General features: G+C 40.2%; 1 protein-coding gene across 3 annotated transcripts in view; it reads right to left on the bottom strand.

Moving 5' to 3' along the window:
- Positions 1-18,871, bottom strand: part of GLS2 (glutaminase 2) — a 46,662-nt gene that overhangs the window by 3,501 nt on the left and 24,290 nt on the right. For all 3 annotated transcript variants that reach the window (XM_075265588.1, XM_075265590.1, XM_075265589.1), the window contains 12 exons: positions 17,787-17,950; positions 12,524-12,582; positions 11,215-11,247; positions 9,616-9,674; positions 6,756-6,822; positions 6,299-6,349; positions 5,245-5,421; positions 4,139-4,270; positions 3,541-3,633; positions 2,984-3,045; positions 2,012-2,088; positions 1,858-1,921 (listed from right to left, as the gene is read on the bottom strand). In XM_075265588.1, the coding sequence (XP_075121689.1) occupies positions 1,858-1,921; positions 2,012-2,088; positions 2,984-3,045; positions 3,541-3,633; positions 4,139-4,270; positions 5,245-5,421; positions 6,299-6,349; positions 6,756-6,822; positions 9,616-9,674; positions 11,215-11,247; positions 12,524-12,582; positions 17,787-17,950 (1,038 nt within the window). The remainder of the gene's footprint in view (positions 1-1,857; positions 1,922-2,011; positions 2,089-2,983; positions 3,046-3,540; positions 3,634-4,138; positions 4,271-5,244; positions 5,422-6,298; positions 6,350-6,755; positions 6,823-9,615; positions 9,675-11,214; positions 11,248-12,523; positions 12,583-17,786; positions 17,951-18,871) is intronic.

Here is an 18,871-nt window from a genome sequence, read left to right on the forward strand (position 1 = left end):
GAACGGGCCGCAAAAAACACGTCACAATTTTTACTGCGTGTTTTTTTGTAAAAAAAAAAAAAAAATGCGACACGTTTTTTTTTGCAAAAAAACGCATGGTAAAAAACGCTTCCCATTCACTTCTATTGCTTTGGTCAGGTGGAAAACGCCTGAAGGTCATGTCGCTTCCTTTTCTCTGCTAGCAGAAAAAAAAGCTAGCAGTCTCCATAGACTAACATTGTATGGAGGGGGATTATGACGTGGATTCTGCTGTCAAAATCCTTTTCCATGTCCCCGTGTGAACTAGCCCTTACTTTACAATAGAATATAGAGAGTGAGAAATTATATATATATATATAATGGCATCTTGCAGAGGAGTATTACCCCACCTATGGAACACAGAGAATCATTTTATGGCAGCTATTGGTAATTGTATTATTATCATTATTATTATTATTATTATTATTATTATTATTTTAACAACATTTTTTATTACATTTTTAAACAAGTTTACATAACAGTAACCACTATCTTTAGGCTTAGTTCACACTTAAATAACGTCCTATTTTGGCACCGGAAAAAAACGCTTCCCAATTAGGAAGCGTTTTATTGACCTTGGCACGCTTTTTGTGGAGCGTTTTTTTGTAAAAAACGCTTCCAGGCAGTTTTCCCATTCTTTAAGAGAACGGGCCGCAAAAAAACACGTCACAATTTTTACTGCGTTTTTTTTTTTTTTAAATGCGAGATATATATATATATATGAAATAAATTAGATATTTTGAAGAAATTAAGATTGGATTGTGGATATATTAAATTATGTCCTTGGTCATGAATGACTAGGCTGCATACAATTGTATCCCTTCCTCAATGACACTGATATGTTTAAATAGGGAACATGGACAATGGAAGTTATCTTGAGACAACCCCTTTATTCTAGAGTCAACAGGCATATAGTGGATTGATGTTAATGTGGTTCACAGTTTAGCTTCCAGTTTTAAAGTTGCTTATCTTGGTCAGACTGTAAAATAGATATGTCACTGTGCTAGACCCCATTAGATAACAGTATCTAGAGGATGTAAGTAAAATCAATCAGGAGATTCTCCAGCATCTGCACACTTGCTCCTAGCAAAGCTGTCTGATCCCAGAGAGGAGCACATGGCCACTTCAGCAGCACTGTACTATATACAAATGCCATAATAAGCCATTGCTCACATGAAATACTGCTTACATCTGGAGTGCTTAGTAATGGGGCACATGAAAAATCCTGGCATCAAGAAGTTCTTCACTAAATGGAAAGCTATTATCATTCAATATCTGACTAAGGCAGAGATTTCACATTGAATGACCTCTTTAGCGCTTACTGAATGGTATTAAATGGAAACTCTTAAAGAAACTTGGGTCTATTACCAATAAACTTGAGGTAATAGAGGTCTGAGTCCTCTCACGGGGGAAAATACAGATGTTAAGAGTTGGGTCTGAAGTATAGGATGCCGATATAGTTACTGCTGAATAATCGTCTGTATTCTCTTTTGGAAGCCAGTATTCTTTAGTGTTTGTTATAAGTGTTTGAAGGTCTGCATACCAAGGTTTGTGGTTTGTAATATCTTTAATAGTGAAAATTCAGTTTACAAATATTGCAATTTGTGCATTCGCTAGATATCACTTGTCCCATCAGCTACAAGGAGGCTACACTTCTATTGCAAGGTTGTTTAGGGCAATTTGAGGGTTATCTGGTGGGTCTTCCTTCTTAAAGGTCTGCAGAATGCAGCCATTGACCATACTGTGAAGGTCCTATGTGTATTTATTTTCTCTTAGTCCATAGTTCACAAATAATATGTATGCTACATTTACTGAGCTCATACAACACTAATGGCTTACCTGTCCTCTACAAATGGGTCAACTTTACAACCTTCTATGAGGAATTTGACCGCATCCACATGTCCTACCAGAGATAAAAATAAAATATTACTAATGGAGATTTGTGGGGTTTTCTTTGAAATCGGCTTTAAATTGCCATTATGTGATAGCAAACCTTCTGCTGCTGCGACGTGTAGAGCTGTTCTGGAGTCATAGTCTTTTTGCTCCATGTTCATAGCAGAAAGTGCAAATCTGGAAAAAAAAGGGAATATTTATTGTCTGTTATACAGTATATCCAAAAACAAGATAGTTTTACTTGAAGGGGTAGTCCAGTGATCACAAGCGATTGTCTATTCTAGGGGTCAGCAACCTTCGGCACTCCAATATAATAATGTACAGTACCGTGGAATTAATATAATAATATACAGCACCATGGAATTAATATAATAATGTACAGCACCATGGAATTAATATAATAATGTACAGCACCATGAAATTAATATAATAATGTACAGCACCATGGAATTAATATAATAATGTACAGCACCATGAAATTAATATAATAATGTACAGCACCATGGAATTAATTGTACTATATAAATAAACAAACCATAATAAAGTCATACAGGCAATTACTGAAGTGCTATCAATTGATCAGATAACAAGGAGGAATACACCATTAAATCTGTGAACTTGCTGAGTCTAAATACAGACAGCTCAAGGTGTCTTATGCCGAGGTCTTTATTTAGATGCTTTTTGCTATAATTCCCCTGGTTTGCTTCTGTATATGTGAGCGAGTTCACATCTAGCTCTGCCATTTCTCTCATTGACCCAGATTTACTAATTTTTGTACAGTGTAAGCTTAGTTATGCTGTCTCAACCTAGATGCATCACATTTACACCAGTATTGTCGTAACCACAATAGAAAATCTGGGTCATTGTCTTTGTACAATTTGTGAGAAATGTTCATATATTCTGATTTCTTGATTCTACATTTTTCTGATCATTGGGGGTCTGTTTGCTGGGGTTCATACTGATCACAAGAATGGGTGTCTTGTATGCCCCATGTGAATGGAGTGTTATGTATCTTGACACTCATAATGCCAGTGACTTCCTGTATATATAACATACTATGAGGACATCTTACCTTCTCAGAGCAGAAACATCACCACTATAAGCTGCAAACAGAAGGTTCACCACAGTCTTGTGCTGCAGAGAAGGACAAACAGTAGCAACAAAGCTTCAGACAGACATAAAAGGTTGTTACAAAGCAATACAACACAACTATATATATATATATATATATATATATATATATATATATATATATATATATATATATATATATATTAGGAGATTACTTAAAGGGGGTGTTCCAGTTCCTAAATATCTGATTACTTCAGACACTACAGCTGGGACCTTCACTGATATAATGCCTGTCCTGTATCCCATACAAGCCACTTGACCCTTTTTTTTTCTTATTCCTTTTGTGAATGCTTTATGCTGTAGATTTCTTTTGTGCCTATTCTTAACTTTCCCACAAGTCTCGTCACTTTGCTTGGCGTGATTTATACTGTGTACAACTACATGGACCGTGGAAACCCCACTAAAATATTTGAGAGCATTGGAATCACAACCTTTATAGACCTCACATATAGCTAAACATTTGCCTTTCTGTATATTTACTGCATATGCATAGAATACCTGGATTTCTCTTGTTTCTTTGCGGGGATCCAGCTTCTTTGCACAATGCCGCAAGTCGTCATAATGATGGAAATTGAAGAGCGAGACCAGTTCCTACAAAGAGAGCAATTCTATGTTACTGACTAATACACCGGATGGCCATATCCAAAGAGCTGAGTATACGTTACAGTGGATAAGGGCTTGAAGTGTGTGGTTTTACTTGGATATGAAGCAGTTATCAGACTAAATAAGATTACAGGTAAGGATATAGGTGTATCCACTACAGTCTAATCTAAATTCAATGGCCAAAAATAGTCAAACAGTGCAAATTTAGACAGACAGTCAGAGAATATGCCAGACTGATCACAGGGGGCTGATGCTAAACCCTTGGGTGACTATGGGGCCCAGTCGGCTGCCCATGCCACCAAAACCTCTGGAGCCATTGGTGTTTGTATAGTCATGAATCTGGCTCTATTGTCATGGTTTTCATTCATTCATTTATTCTTCTCTGAATTACTTACTTTACCTTAAAAGGATGTTATGTTAGTCCCTGTAATATGCATCATTGTTATCGTTCATGTGAATACTATTAAGAATTGCAGAAAAAAAAGTCTCTTACATGGCAAAAATGAATCCCTCGTACACTATTCCCAATTCTGTCAAGAGGTGGGGACCAGCAGAAAACTCCCATAATGTTAGGAACGATCAGTAATATGGCTCCAGACACACCGGACTTAGCTGGAATTCCAACCTAGAAGAAAAAAACAACTTCACTGAACATCTGATAGAGCTAGACACATACTAACATCATGAACATATGGATACAATGGACTGGTCCTATTGGATTACAGGTATATGTACTATGCTAGGTTTAACTGCAAGTGTATTTAATATTCACTGATTTTACATATTCACAAACTTCAGTACTTTTCTGCTCTCGACAATATTTTAATCCTTTATAATATGAACAATGACCGATATACAAATGTAATGGTATAATTTAGTTTTGGAAAAGTATTTATTGTAATTGCATCATCTGGCCACTAGATGGGAGTAACAGTATAAACCGACAACTGTCTTGTTCACCAGCAATGCAATGCTTTATTTTATTGTTTTGTTTTCTCCTATATCTTGTTCAGAAAAAGTTTTTTCTTTTTCATTGGAGAACAGTTCTGTCACCAGAGATGTACTGTAGTGTACCATGTATTCATTTATTAGTTGATAGATTTATAAGAACAGATTTATTATTTATGGCTTTTTGCTCTCCGCCAGCATCTGCACTGTTTGGATGTCACTCTCCAGACACCAGGGCTGCCAAACTGTGAGATCTCCCTTCTGAATGTCTTCCATTATGTTTAATCAAAGTTTATTAAAGATTTTTACAGATTTTTTGTGGTAAAATTAGGGGCCTCGGCTTATATTCGGGTCGGCTTATACTTGAGTATATACGGTATGTTAATACAAAAGGAAGTACGTATTCCACAAACCGGCTTCTTTAAAATTTAACTTTTAATCCATAGAATTTTTTAAAAAATATAATGTGCAAAAAGATAGAAAACACATACAAAAAAGTATTGTATTGATGTATATTACCAAGCTCCGATGAGTCCCGGGGCACGGATTGCACACCCTGAAGACTTCTCGGTTTCATATGGTGAGTGACAACAAAATACTATTTTTTTGATATACGGTATGTTACTTTGAATGTTCTATCTGTATACTCACATGAAAGGCAAATTGTCCGGAGAAGTCATACATGCCACACGAATGCATCAGACTCAGAGTGTTTCTTACTGCCTCTGCACTCAGGACCCGCTCTCCTGTGATGGGACAGATGCCACCATTAGCCAGAGTGGCAGCTAGTACACTCCCCGACTGGCAGGTCACCTCAATGGAGCACAACTAGAAAGAGAAAAAATATATATACAGGAGATATTTCAGGTAGGGAGTATACTGTAAGACCCTGTTCACATGGGGCACAGGATGGCGTATTTTGGTCCTGATTTTGACGCGGGAAGCCGCTTCAGAATAGGACCAAAATGCGACTGTCGCGGCTTCTGGAGTAGGCCCAAATGAATGGCCTTAGTCCGGAGGGTGCTGCCGTGAGGCAGACGGCGCGACTGAATCAACCACGGAATCCACCTGAAGAAAGGGCAGCTCGCTTCTTTTTTTCCGCTAGCGGGAACAAACCGCTAGTGGAAAACAGAACGCTAGCGGTCTGCATAGACCTCTATTGTGAGGGGGCGGATTTTGAGGAGGATTCAGTGCCAAAATCCGCTCCCTCTTTCTCCATGTTTTTCGAGCCCTTAAGGTCAGGACATACACAAAAAGTCATTGATACACATTTCATAGATGTAGGCTGATGGCTGCACAACCCTTCTGTCAATGCCGACATACACACTTCAGTCCATGATGGCCTCTGTAGCCATTCAGGCTCGTTGTATATCTTCAGAAACACCGGTAAAAGACAACCAGTCTTTCTTGGAATGCTGTTTCACAGGGATATTTTTTGTGGACTATTGACTATCAGACAATGACAACAAATTTCTTTCCAGATGGAGACGTCTAGAATGTCTGCCGGCTAGAATGATTGTTTGGCAAATATTACACAATGAACCATAGTTTTGGTTGAATTGATCCATTTTGTGCAGCATTACACTACATTGTATGGCTGCCTTTAAGTGATTTTCCATGTGAACAAAGATTTGCAATGATCTAAACCACAACCTATTTGTGAGCTGTGACAACACCGCTACTAATAGGAATGATGTTTTCTCACCTGGAAGTAAAGATCCAGCGCAGATACCATGTCCGCTCCTTCTGGAAAACACTAGAAGGGTAAAAACAGAGAAGTCATTGTAAAACATATAAGTTACTACAAGAATGTACAGGTATTGACAAAAAAAGTGATTACAATGTGAGGGTGCATTCACATGGAGTAACGTGCCGCGTGACCTGGCACGTATACGCCGTGTGAGATTTTGAGCGCCGTATATGCTCCCATTGATTTCAATGGGAGCCTGGATCGTATACGCCGCGTTATTTTGTGGTCATGATTTTGCATATACGAGACTAACTCCCATTGAAATCAATGGGAGCGTATACAGCGCTCAAAATCTCACACGGCGTATACGTGCCAGGTCACACGGCACGTTACTCCGTGTGAATGCGCCCTAAGCTATAACTTCTTTTTGTACCAGAATGGTTTTCTATTATGTTATTTTTTGATTTTTCACCTTTTTCTCTTTGAGGTAATATCCTATAGCATAGTTCCGATCTCCGGTCTCTTTTTCTGATTGAAAGCTGCAGAAGATAAAAACACAAAGCATTAAGAAAACCTGTCAGAATGTACCTAAACTTTTAAACACATTTTGGTTTTCAGGCAGAAGTTTTGTCATTAATAAATGTTGTAATATACTTTATTAATGAATTTGGCTCCTTTCTATAAAACCCTGAATATCTTTATTATTTCCCATTTCTATGTTGTCAGCTGAAATCTATATGGATATAGTAGGGCAACTGGGCTATAGCTCAGGCATTATGAAGTGTAGGATAGTAATTCTGGTGTCATGGTGTCATATGAAAGATGAGAATTTTATCTATCTTAAGACATCTTGCTATCATCACTTATATTATATATATATATATATATATATATATATATATATATATATATATATATATATATATATATATGAAACAAGAGAATCTCCTCTTTCATATGGCACCAAAAGCATTGTTCTGCATTTTATAGTGCCCTAGATATAGCTATTTTAAGGGATCACCCAGCTTCAGCTTTCCTAGAGTACACTCATACTCCACATTTTATTAATAAAGTATATTACAATATTTATTAATATCACAAATGCTGCCAAAAAAAGGTAACTAAATGTTGTTTGAAAGTTTAGGTACACTTTAAGTCTATGGAAAGCCTGTTTACCCTTCACATACACTGCAGTGAAAAAGGTTTCAGCTTGTAAGCCGAAGTGTGCCATACATGTAATCTTGTTGGCTAAATAAAGAGATATAGACTGAATGTCACTGGCTGTGGTGTATTGTTATAGATTCAGTACAATCTGTCGTTGTTGATCTGTCGAAAATTGGCATGCATTTTGTGACATCATGCCAGTTCCAGGCAATGGCCTATGCCTGTGATGCGAACCTATGGCATTCATGCCAGTGGTGGCACTCAGAGCACTCTCTGTACGCACCCATCTGTAGACCAAATTGTACTGTATATGGCCCACTGTGGAGCAAATTGTATTGTGTATGGGCCACTGTGGAGCAAATTGTACTGTGTATGGGCCACTATGGAGCAGATTGTACTATGTGGAAGCCACTGTGGGACAGAAAGTACTGTGTCAGGGCCACAGTAGGATAGATTGTACTGTGGGGGGGGGGGCTTCACTACTTTTATCACACAGTATCTGTATTATAGCAGACAAATCATATTATTACAGACCATCTGTAATTGACCAAGATTGTGGATCCGCACAGTATTAATGTTAAATAGCCGTGTTGGCACTTTGTGATAATTTAGTGCGTTTTGGGTTGCAGTTTAGACACTCGGTCTCTAGAAGGCCTATGCCTTGTCAACAGTTTACCACACAAAGAAATAGCCAGACGTCCTTTAGGCTGGGGCTGCACTTTGCAGGTACTACTCTACGATGCATTTTCTCAAATGGGGTTCTGTCTAATCCCATCCACACATTACAGAAAAAATCTGCGGCGGAAAAGCTGTGTTTTCGAATACCACAGAATGTCAATTATACCTGCAGAAACACTGGTGTTTTCCATATAGATATGATAGGTGCAGAAATTCTGCAGAGGAAAACTGTGTAAAAAATGCAATGAGAAACAGTGCGGAATGTTTTTGGTTTTTTTTGCTGTGTTTCCCTATGTGGGGCCTTTGCCTTAAGGTGATATAAGGGCATGTAACAATACAATGAGTGTGCCTACATCTAACTCTGCTGTGTGAATTGGGAAGGAGAGGTAATGAGAAATACAGTGAAGCCTATTTCAGACAATTGTAAAACTGTGAAAAATAGTCCTCTAGAGAGATGGTCCTAAAAAAATTGCAATGCAATATGCTTCTAAGCTTCACAGCTAGGTCTTACACCATCAGAAGGTGGTATCATTTGCACCCAGAGGAACAGAATTTACCATAGTCATACATGGACGTTCTTTGACGTGAAACTATGGAATTTTCTGATAGTTGATAACTTACAAATACAAGTTCAAGAGGGGACTGAATGTAATACTTCACAGTTCAAATATCACGGCACGTGAAGGGAACTAGTATTTTTGGACGGGATTTTGGTTCAGGGATTTATTCTGATTGCATTGGGGATATTGGCATCCATAGCATAGTTTGTAGTTGCCTTCCTCTGTATCAGAATGGTACAGTAGGGTTTATATGTTGAAGTTGATGGATTATATTTCCAACCTTATCAATTATATTGCTATGTTACTGTGATTCACAAGGCTTTTGCATGGTGACTAGTCATCATTGTGCCTCAGTATCTGTATTCAGAATCAGTTTTTTTTCTAGTATGGTGACCAGAGAAGAACAGTCCAATAGCAGTGAAAGAGCAGTAATACTATGAGTAGGGCCACTGGTTTTCACATTATGAGGTGTGTTATTGTGAGATAGCTTGTGTGCATTGGTAAAGCAAAGTGCTACTGTATAATGCCTGGCAGTCTCGTCACAGCCTAAGCTGCCATTAAACACCCGAGCATCTGCTCTAGTGTGGGACAGGACCTCGCTACAGCACCCTCTGCAATGCCATATAGACATGCCACTGTGGAATAAAACTCCTAAATGATCAATACAAAAAGGCTTATTAATGATTATTAAGGGGTTAAGAAACTTTTCAGCCTGGAATTTTGAACCTAAAATGACATGGCATTAAAATATGGACATTCACTTTAAAGGGAACTTATACAGAACACACAGAAGGATACACAGATAAGAAAACAACAGCATGGCAATATGTCTGTGTAAGACTAAGATTTGCGACAGGATAATTACAGTAGGACATGCGAGCCCTCCACACTTGACTTTGGCGCCCAGACTGATACATCAGTTGTCCTTACGTTGCATTGCTGAAGCCAATGAATTCGTTTCCTGCCATCCTTTTCAAAAACTGCATGACCTTAGGAACAAAAAGAAGGAAAACTCAAGAATTTGCAAAAGTCTACACTATTATTATTTAGGCTGCTGAAGAATAGTGGTGTGCGGCATTATGTCTGTAACAGCAATGAAGATTATAGTTAATCGTATACATAAAACATAGACTGGTTTGACAAATGAGTGTAGTCAATGATGGATACTTCTAATGTGAAAATTCATATCTTGGCTTTGCCAATATCTTAATAATGTGTGGAGTAACCTGTGTCTGTAGCAACTAAGAAAATAGCCAGTAACTGGCTATTGTCAACTTCTGTATTGTGGTTGTGCTGAGCTGGATGCTGTCTGGTATAATGTAGACTGGGTGCTGTAAGGACAGGTTTACATGTCTTGTAATTATAATGGATGGGGACATTCATCTTTTCCTTGTATGGAGATGTTACAAGTCAGGCAGCAGACTCGTAACTGATCAGTGCATAAAGCAAGAACAATAGGACAACTCAACTCAATATGTCACTAACAAACGTGCTGAAGTAGAAATAACATGAACCTTTCACCACATCCACCAATTCTAGTTCTTAGCATCTATGGATAGCTGCTGCTCCACTGATTCCAGCACAGTTGGAATTTTCTCTCTTGTCTCCGCCATTCCTGAGCAACAAGTACAGTTAATTTTGGTGTCTGATGTATTATTTAAGCTCTGTAATGTCCGAAGGGCAGTGTCAGACAGGGGGTGTGACTCAGAGCTCCAATCAGAGGCAGCCAGTGTCAGAGCTCAGAATCACACCCCTTGTCTGCTCCTGCCTGACACCGCCCTCCTGACAGTACAGAGTCTAAATAGTATATAAGGCAACAAAACTAATAGTAATGATTTCTCAGAAACAGTGGGGGCTAGAGAAAATGTTCCAATCGGTGGAGCAGCACCTATTAACTGATGTAAAGAGTTGGAAATGTTTGATGTGGTGAAAATCCTCTTTAAAGGTGGGAAGGATTTATGGGGCACAATATAATTGACAAGTATTTTCCTATGTGGAAAGAGAGAGACACCTGTCAATCATCAGATGGTGGAGGTGAAGCTAGAGGGGAGCTGCCAAGTGAACTCTTCTCCTTGAGCTGGGTACAAAACAGTACAGCTGGGAATTAAAAGGCATATGTCGATATGGAAACTTAGCCCATATACACAGTACAGGGAATAGGTGTCCAATTCCCAGTGCTCACGAATATGGAGGACTGAAAGTTCCCCTAAAGCCTCCTTGTGAATGGAATGCAAATCTCAAAAAAACAAACAAACAACATGATCACGGGATCTGCCACTGACTTACTGTACACTCCTCATTGATAGGACAACATGGCCACAGTGAGAGAGTATTCCTAAAACCTGGAGTGTATTGACAAGTGAGTATACTAAAGATATATAATCAGTCAGGGATACTTCCTAGGTGGAAATCAATATCTTGGCTCTGCCAGTATAATATGAATGTGTGTAGTCATCTGTATCTGTAGCAACTGCAAATGACAAAATATCCTCATAATATACTGACTGATGAATAATGCAAGATACTTACATAATCAAACTTTTCAGCCTTGTTAGCTCCTTGCTAAATAAGACGATAAAAAATACATTACTGTATATCAAAGCAAAGTATGACAAGCAATGCTACCTGCAATAAAAGGCATCTGTCGCCGCAATGCTGTTTTTTACTGTTTTTGGAATAATCATTACAAATTCATATGATGAATATATTCAGCTGAATGTCACCATTATTTTCTTCTATGAGCTGAATTAACCCATACTTGTATCTCTATGATCCATGTGTCCGTCATATGACCTTACAAACATGGCTATATCTGATAGGTCAGGGCCCTCACTGCAGCTCCAGCCTTTAGACTCGTTCAAATATCGGCATACCTGGCAAGTATTACATGATGGCCTTTGGGAGACTCAATACAAAACACAAAAGTCTTGGTGTGGCCGTGACACAGATGGGGGCGAGATACACCTCCTTTTTTCCTGCCACATGCCTTTTTCATGACATTGACACAAAATGTACTAGTCACTTCCCTTTATTGTGACCATCACATAAAGTACCCACGTCATGTATGTTATGACTAGCAGTCTGGTGGATCTGGGAGCCTCCCGCACTTTCAGGAGAGTTGGCAAGCTAACCCTTTAGACACATTGACTTGAAAGTGAAAGTTATTGAAAATGCAACAATCAGACACAAAAAACATAAAATATATAATAAAGAAGTATATAGTAATTTAGTATTAATTATACCCTTAAAATTTTGTGACAGATGTACTTAAACATATGTAACATGCATTATACACTTAACTAAGTATTATAGTCTACCAGGTGCAATCTTGCTGCTAAGCAAGTCAACCTTTAGGTTGGGGAGACATACTGTATCCAGGCCGCCAATGCTTTTACATCTGTGTAAGTAAAACACTGACAAATTTCAGCTGAAGCACTGGCTGCCAAGGACTGGATGCGGCTATACACATCTAAGGACATCTGGCGTGCTGAGCCCTATCAAAGGTCTTGGCAACCAAAACCTATGGTCATCACCAAGCTCCACCCCTGGCAAATATTGACGGTCCCAATGTGCAGTGGTGACACGGCAAACATGAGTGGTCTAGTCAACGAGGCCACATCCTAGATGTACCAAAGAGCTGATTTGCGGCAAGAAAGGTATGTTTACTATGTCATTAACAGCCCCCTACAAGATATTGGTTGGCCGCGCCATGACCACCACTTAAACATTAGACTGTCTGATTACCTATTCTGTGAATAATTGAAAATGCCCGACGGGCTCAGAAAACTATGCTGATGCCCTATTATGTAAGCTGTGAAAGGGAAACTTCCATACTCACTTTAATCAATGAACAATTGACAATCGCTCCTGCGTTCACCATTGGGTTATGTGGTTTCCCTAATAAAAAGAATATATATTAGTTTTTAATTACAGGTAAACAGAAGACTAGGCCATCATCTTAGGTTCTTTATCTTAGTTAATAACTGGTCATTTTTACATTTTTTTTGTAAATGAATTAAAACTACAATGTGGATAAGTGCCGAGATGCAATAATATCAGCTAATCGGTAGGGAGAGGTGCTGGAGTGCTGACCCCTGGGTGGGGTACTGGAGGTCTGAACCCTGGGAGGGGTGCTGGAGGTCTGAACCCTGGGAGCGGTACTGGAGGTCTGACCCCTGGTAGGGGTGCTGGAGGTCTGACACCTGGGAGAGGTGCTGGAGGTCTGACCCCTGGGAGGGGTGCTGGAGGTCTGACCCCTGAGAGGGGTGCAGGAGGTCTGACCCCTGGGAAGGGTGCTAGAGGTCTGACCCCTGGGAGGGGTGCTGGAAGTCTGACCCCTGGGAGCGATGCTGGAGGTCTGACCCCTGGGAGGGGTGCCGGAGGTCTGATCCCTGCTGATCTCATATCGATGACATATCCTCATATGCTGTTTTCAGTGACTGTTATAAATGTGTAATTAGTTTTCCCACATCAGTCCTACAGGAGCAGCAGCTGCGTCTTCTCTAATGAACTTCCAATCAATACACAACAGAAAACTTCATCTTGGTTTTTGTTGTTTTTCTTCTACAGATTGAATCCAAAGTATTTTTAAATAGTACAAAATGCAATTTTTTTCTCTTGATAGGGCAGATTTATTAATAGTGTCTTACATTTAGACAGCTTAGGACAGGACTAGATGCTCGTCATTCATCACAGTGACTCATGTCGTATGATAAATTTGGACATGTTTATATAACCTGCTTGGCTTACTTTAGATATATTAATTATGTCTAAATTTTGCCTCAGTATGCCACATATCTTTAACAAATGTGGATTCCATGTTTTAATTGTAGAAGATCTTAATGGAGTCCCTTGAATATTTCATTGCACTGCAATAAAGTCTTCTCTTTCTGAGGTCCCACCATTGTGGAATTGTGGACCCTTCCTCCCTCTCGCTACCCTGTGTGCGTCTCTCTTTTTGCCAATACTTGATTTTTTTATTTGTTCTGAAGATCGAACATTCACATCTAGATGTAGAACTATTTGTTTATGGGCAGATAATCTGACGGATTTTATGTTACCCTTTAGTTCGCAAGAATTCCAGTGAATATTTGACATGAGTAAAAGTTAAATAATAGAGCATAATAATAGCATATAAAGCAACCGTAGCTACAAAGATCTATAGTGAATCGGCAGAGAGATTTTCCAGTCATGTCATGCTCCAATGTTATGAACTGGATTACCTGGATACACCTTGTCAGCTAACATGTCATGTGAAAGTGCTATATACCATAAATTTCTGAGCTTGTCACTCGTGCACAATGAGCCGGTTTTGGTCAGACAAGGTCGGTATTTTTCCTACAACTTCTCTTGGTTAGAGCTCCCTGCAGCTAGTTTAAGCTATTAAAATGCTTTAATTGATGTGTAGGATAGCATTGCCCAATATATGCGTTCTTCAGTCAGTGGCGCGCTGCCTTTTTAAGGTTAAACTTTGTACAATGATGTACAAGGTTGTGTCTTTTATGCTTCCCTCCTGGCAGTGTTTAACCTCCAGGACACATTGCCCCAACTGTTCGCCTGTGGGCCAGTACGAGCCCGGGTAAGAGAGTATAATGAAGACAAAAACCTGTAGGTTTAGGTGCAAAGCAGACAACTCACTCTTTATGTAAAAATAAGTGCAACGCACCCAGTAGCGTAACTAGGAATGGCGGGGCCCCGTGGCGAACTTTTGACACGGGGCCCCCCCCCTCATCCGACACCGACGTCGAAGACCTCCACCGACCCCCTCCTCCGCACTCTATTATGTTCCTTAGTAAGCCCTGCACACAGTATTATGTCCCTTACTGGCCCCTGCACACAGTATCATCCCCAATAGTGGCCCCTGCACACAGTATTATCCCCCATAGTGGCCCCTGCACACAGTATTATGCCCCATAGTGGCCCTATCACCCAGTATTATCCCTCATAGTGTCCCCTGTACACAGTATTATGTCCCATAGTAGCCCCTGCACACAGTATTATAGCCCATAGTGGCCCCTACACACAGTATTATGTCCCTTAGTGGCCCCTGCACACAGTATTATCCCCTAGTGGCCCCTGCACACAGTATTATAGCCCATAGTGGACACCCATAAACAATTATTATACTCTGGGGTCTTTTCAGACCCCAGAGTATAATAATCGGAGACCCGGGGGAATAAAAACATAAAAAATTACTGTTTCTTACCTGTCCCCCGGCTCCTACGCTGTCTTCTCCGCTGCCATCCTTCTGCAAGGACATCAGACATCACATGACCCGGGACACAGGCCGGGTTCATGTGACGTCAGAGACATCAGAAAGGACGTCAGGAAGGAGGCCTGGAAGGATTGTGGAGACGTAAGTAACAGTGTTTGTTATGTTCCCTTATCTCTCCCGGTCCGCCGATCATTATATTCGGTATCAGTATAATGATAGTATTTGTGGGGCCCGCGGTGTCACTTACCAATCGCGTCCCAGCCAGGATCGGCAAGTGAATAGGGCCCGTAACGGCCTATTAAAAAAAAAAAAAAAACGCAGCGGTAGTGGCTGTCACCAGGCCCCCTAATGGCCCGGGCCCTGTGGCAGCCGCCTCTGCTGCCTCTACGGTAGTTACGTCCCTGATACGCACCATCTATAGAGTGCCTAAGTGGAAGATAGCCATGTAAATTCACTGCGCCATTACCATAACAAGTATACAATATGTGTTGTACAGACATTACTGAATGCACTCATTTTACTTCTAATAGCCGTGTAATTACAGATGTCTAATATTTCTCCTAAAATACTATTTGTGTAAGCTGACGTGCCAAATAAATCACTGATGTAGGATGATCTATTCCAATACTTCAGTACTCAGTTTCCCAACATGCAGGCAGGTTGCGAGATACTCACATATATACACAGCACTATAGTCCTGATATACTGCTGATAGACAGAATGGGTCACAAGACCCTCCAAAAGTGGCCATATCAGGGCTATAGAAATACACAGCAGAAGCCATGGCAGCCATAGAAAAAGGAGTCACGTGTCCCATTCAGATTTCAAGGGACAAGCAAATATAGCTCACCTCCGTCTTCATTCTTAATTTTACACATGGCTTTGTAGCCAATTTCAGTAAAGCAACTTGCAATAAAATATGTGACCCTTCTGATGGAAGAGGTTTTTTTGGATGTACATTTGGAGAGAATTAAAATATTCTAAAAATTTATATTTCTCCAAATATATAGATTTAAATTTGAACTTTGTGCAAGATATTGTATGGAGTCAAAGTGGCAATTTAAGTCACATATCGCAGGGCTAGTTTGGTTTTATCACTTACAGTCCTATGAAAAAGTTTGGGCACCCCTATTAATCTTAATCATTTTTAGTTCTAAATATTTTGGTGTTTGCAACAGCCATTTCAATTTGATATATCTAATAACTGATGGACACAGTAATATTTCAGGATTGAAATGAGGTTTATTGTACTAACAGAAAATGTGCAATATGCGTTAAACCAAAATTTGACCGGTGCAAAAGTATGGGCACCTCAACAGAAAAGTGACATTAATATTTAGTAGATCCTCCTTTTGCAAAGATAACAGCCTCTAGTCGCTTCCTGTAGCTTTTAATCAGTTCCTGGATCCTGGATAAAGGTATTTTGGACAAACAATTCAAGTTCAGTTAAGTTAGATGGTCGCCGAGCATGGACAGCCCGCTTCAAATCATCCCACAGATGTTCAATGATATTCAGGTCTGGGGACTGGGATGGCCATTCCAGAACATTGTAATTGTTCCTCTGCATGAATGCCTGAGTCGATTTGGAGCAGTGTTTTGGATCATTGTCTTGCTGAAATATCCATCCCCGGCGTAACTTCAACTTCGTCACTGATTCTTGAACATTATTCTCAAGAATCTGCTGATACTGAGTGGAATCCATGCGACCCTCAACTTTAACAAGATTCCCGATGCCGGCATTGGCCACACAGCCCCAAAGCATGATGGAACCTCCACCAAATTTTACAGTGGGTAGCAAGTGTTTTTCTTGGAATGCTGTTTCTTTTTGGACGCCATGCATAACGCCTTTTTTTATAACCAAACAACTCAATCTTTGTTTCCAAAATGAAGTTGGCTTCTCCAAATGTGCTTTTGCATACCTCAGGCAACTCTATTTGTGGCGTACGTGCAGAACGGCTTCTTTCTCATCACTCTCCCATACAGCTTCTCCTTGTGCAAAGTGCGCTGTATTGCTGACTGATGCACAGTGACACCATCTGCAGCAAGATGATGCTGCAGCTCTTTGGAGGTGGTCTGTGGATTGTCCTTGACTGTTCTCACCATTCTTCTTCTCTGCCTTTCTGATATTTTTCTTGGCCTGCCACTTCTGGGCTTAACAAGAACTGTCCCTGTGGTCTTCCATTTCCTTACTATGTTCCTCACAGTGGAAACTGACAGGTTAAATCTTTGAGACAACGTTTTGTATCCTTCCCCTGAACAACTATGTTGAACAATCTTTGTTTTCAGATCATTTGAGAGCGGGCTGTCCATGTTCGGCGACCATCAAACTTAACTGAACTTGAATTGTTTTGTAGAAAGAAATGGTCCAAAATCCCTTCATCCAGGATCCAGGAACTGATTAAAAGCTACAGGAAGCAACTAGAGGCTGTTATCTTTGCAAAAGGAGAATGTACTAAATATTAATGTCACTTTTCTGTTGAGGTGCCCATATTTTTGCACCGGTCAAATTTTGGTTTAATGCATATTGCGCATTTTCTGTTAGTACAATAAACCTCATTTCAATCCTGAAATATTACTGTGTCCATCAGTTATTAGATATATCAAACTGAAATGGCTGTTGCAAACACCAAAATATTTAGAACTAAAAATGATTAAGATTAATAGGGGTGCCCAAACTTTTTCATAGGACTGTATGTGATTCTTGCAGAAGCAATTTATAAAACACTTTTTCTCTCTTTTCCTTGACCAGACTGGAAAATTCTGAACAGTTTGGTGACTTAAGACAGGACCCATTTATAATGTTTTTTGGAATATCTTTTTATAAAGCACTTACAAAATCCGTACTATCTAGACTGATCATGATTTCCATACAAGGCAGATCTCTTACCTTGGAGGTTCAGTGACATCTTGTTAAAGCGAAGGCCACTGGGTTCTTTGCCCACATACTGATGGACATAGCTTGTTCCTAAGTCATTCACAGCTATGGCATACTTTAGTGGCTTTACACATGACTGCAGACATAATGGGACATCCGTGTCTCCTACTGAGTACCTAGAAGCAGAACACATCGGAGGAGATTTATTAAGGATGGCATTTTGTACACCAGTCTAAAACTGAAGTTAGCTCTTCTGTGTTGACTGAGTAAACATTACACCAAGAGAAATAATTAACGGTCAAAACAAAGAACAAACCAAGGGCGCACAACCCAACTAGGTAAAAAAGGGAAAAGGAAAAGAGGGCATAGTCGCCCTCCCAAGAGCCAGGATGACAGCGGGGAAACAGGGAAGAAACAATGGGAATGAGGAGCAGAAGGAGTAGGGAAGAAAGGCATGTGAGGGAAGAAAGGGAAGACTGCCGAGTGTATCATGAGGTTGGGGGAGCAAAAATGGACTGGAAATCAGTGGAGTGATAGAAAGCGTCCCAGAGGAGCCACGTTTGTCAGTGTGTTCTATCATCACTTTTCAGCAAGCAGACTTTCCATCCTGTGGATGCGGAGAAGTTCTTCCAGCCAGGACATCAGTGAGGGTGGGGACAATGATTTCCACAATCTAGGAATGACTGATCGAGCAGCAACTAGCATAAAACCAAACATCCTATGTGTAAGTCTCTTAAACTTCCAGGGGAAGATGGAAAGGAGAAGAGGGGCCGGGTCATCCATGGCAATACCAGTTACCACTTCAATTATACGTCTCACCTCCGTCCATAACGGGCGCAAGAGAGAGCACTCCCACCAGACGTGCACCATCGTACCTCGATGAGCATTACATCTCCAACATCGATCCAAGGTGGAGGGATATATTCTGTGGAGGACAGAAGGCACTCTGTACCAGCATGAGAGAATCTTAAAATTAGAGTCTTGTGCCCTACAACAGATGGAGAATTTTTGGCACACCCGAAAGGCAGATGACCACGCGTCTGTCGGGAATGAAACCCCCCGTATAAGCTGGTAGTTGGTCAGAGGGCACCTCCAAA

This window comes from Leptodactylus fuscus, chromosome 2, assembly GCF_031893055.1.
Source record: "Leptodactylus fuscus isolate aLepFus1 chromosome 2, aLepFus1.hap2, whole genome shotgun sequence".
Classification (NCBI taxonomy): domain Eukaryota; kingdom Metazoa; phylum Chordata; class Amphibia; order Anura; family Leptodactylidae; genus Leptodactylus; species Leptodactylus fuscus.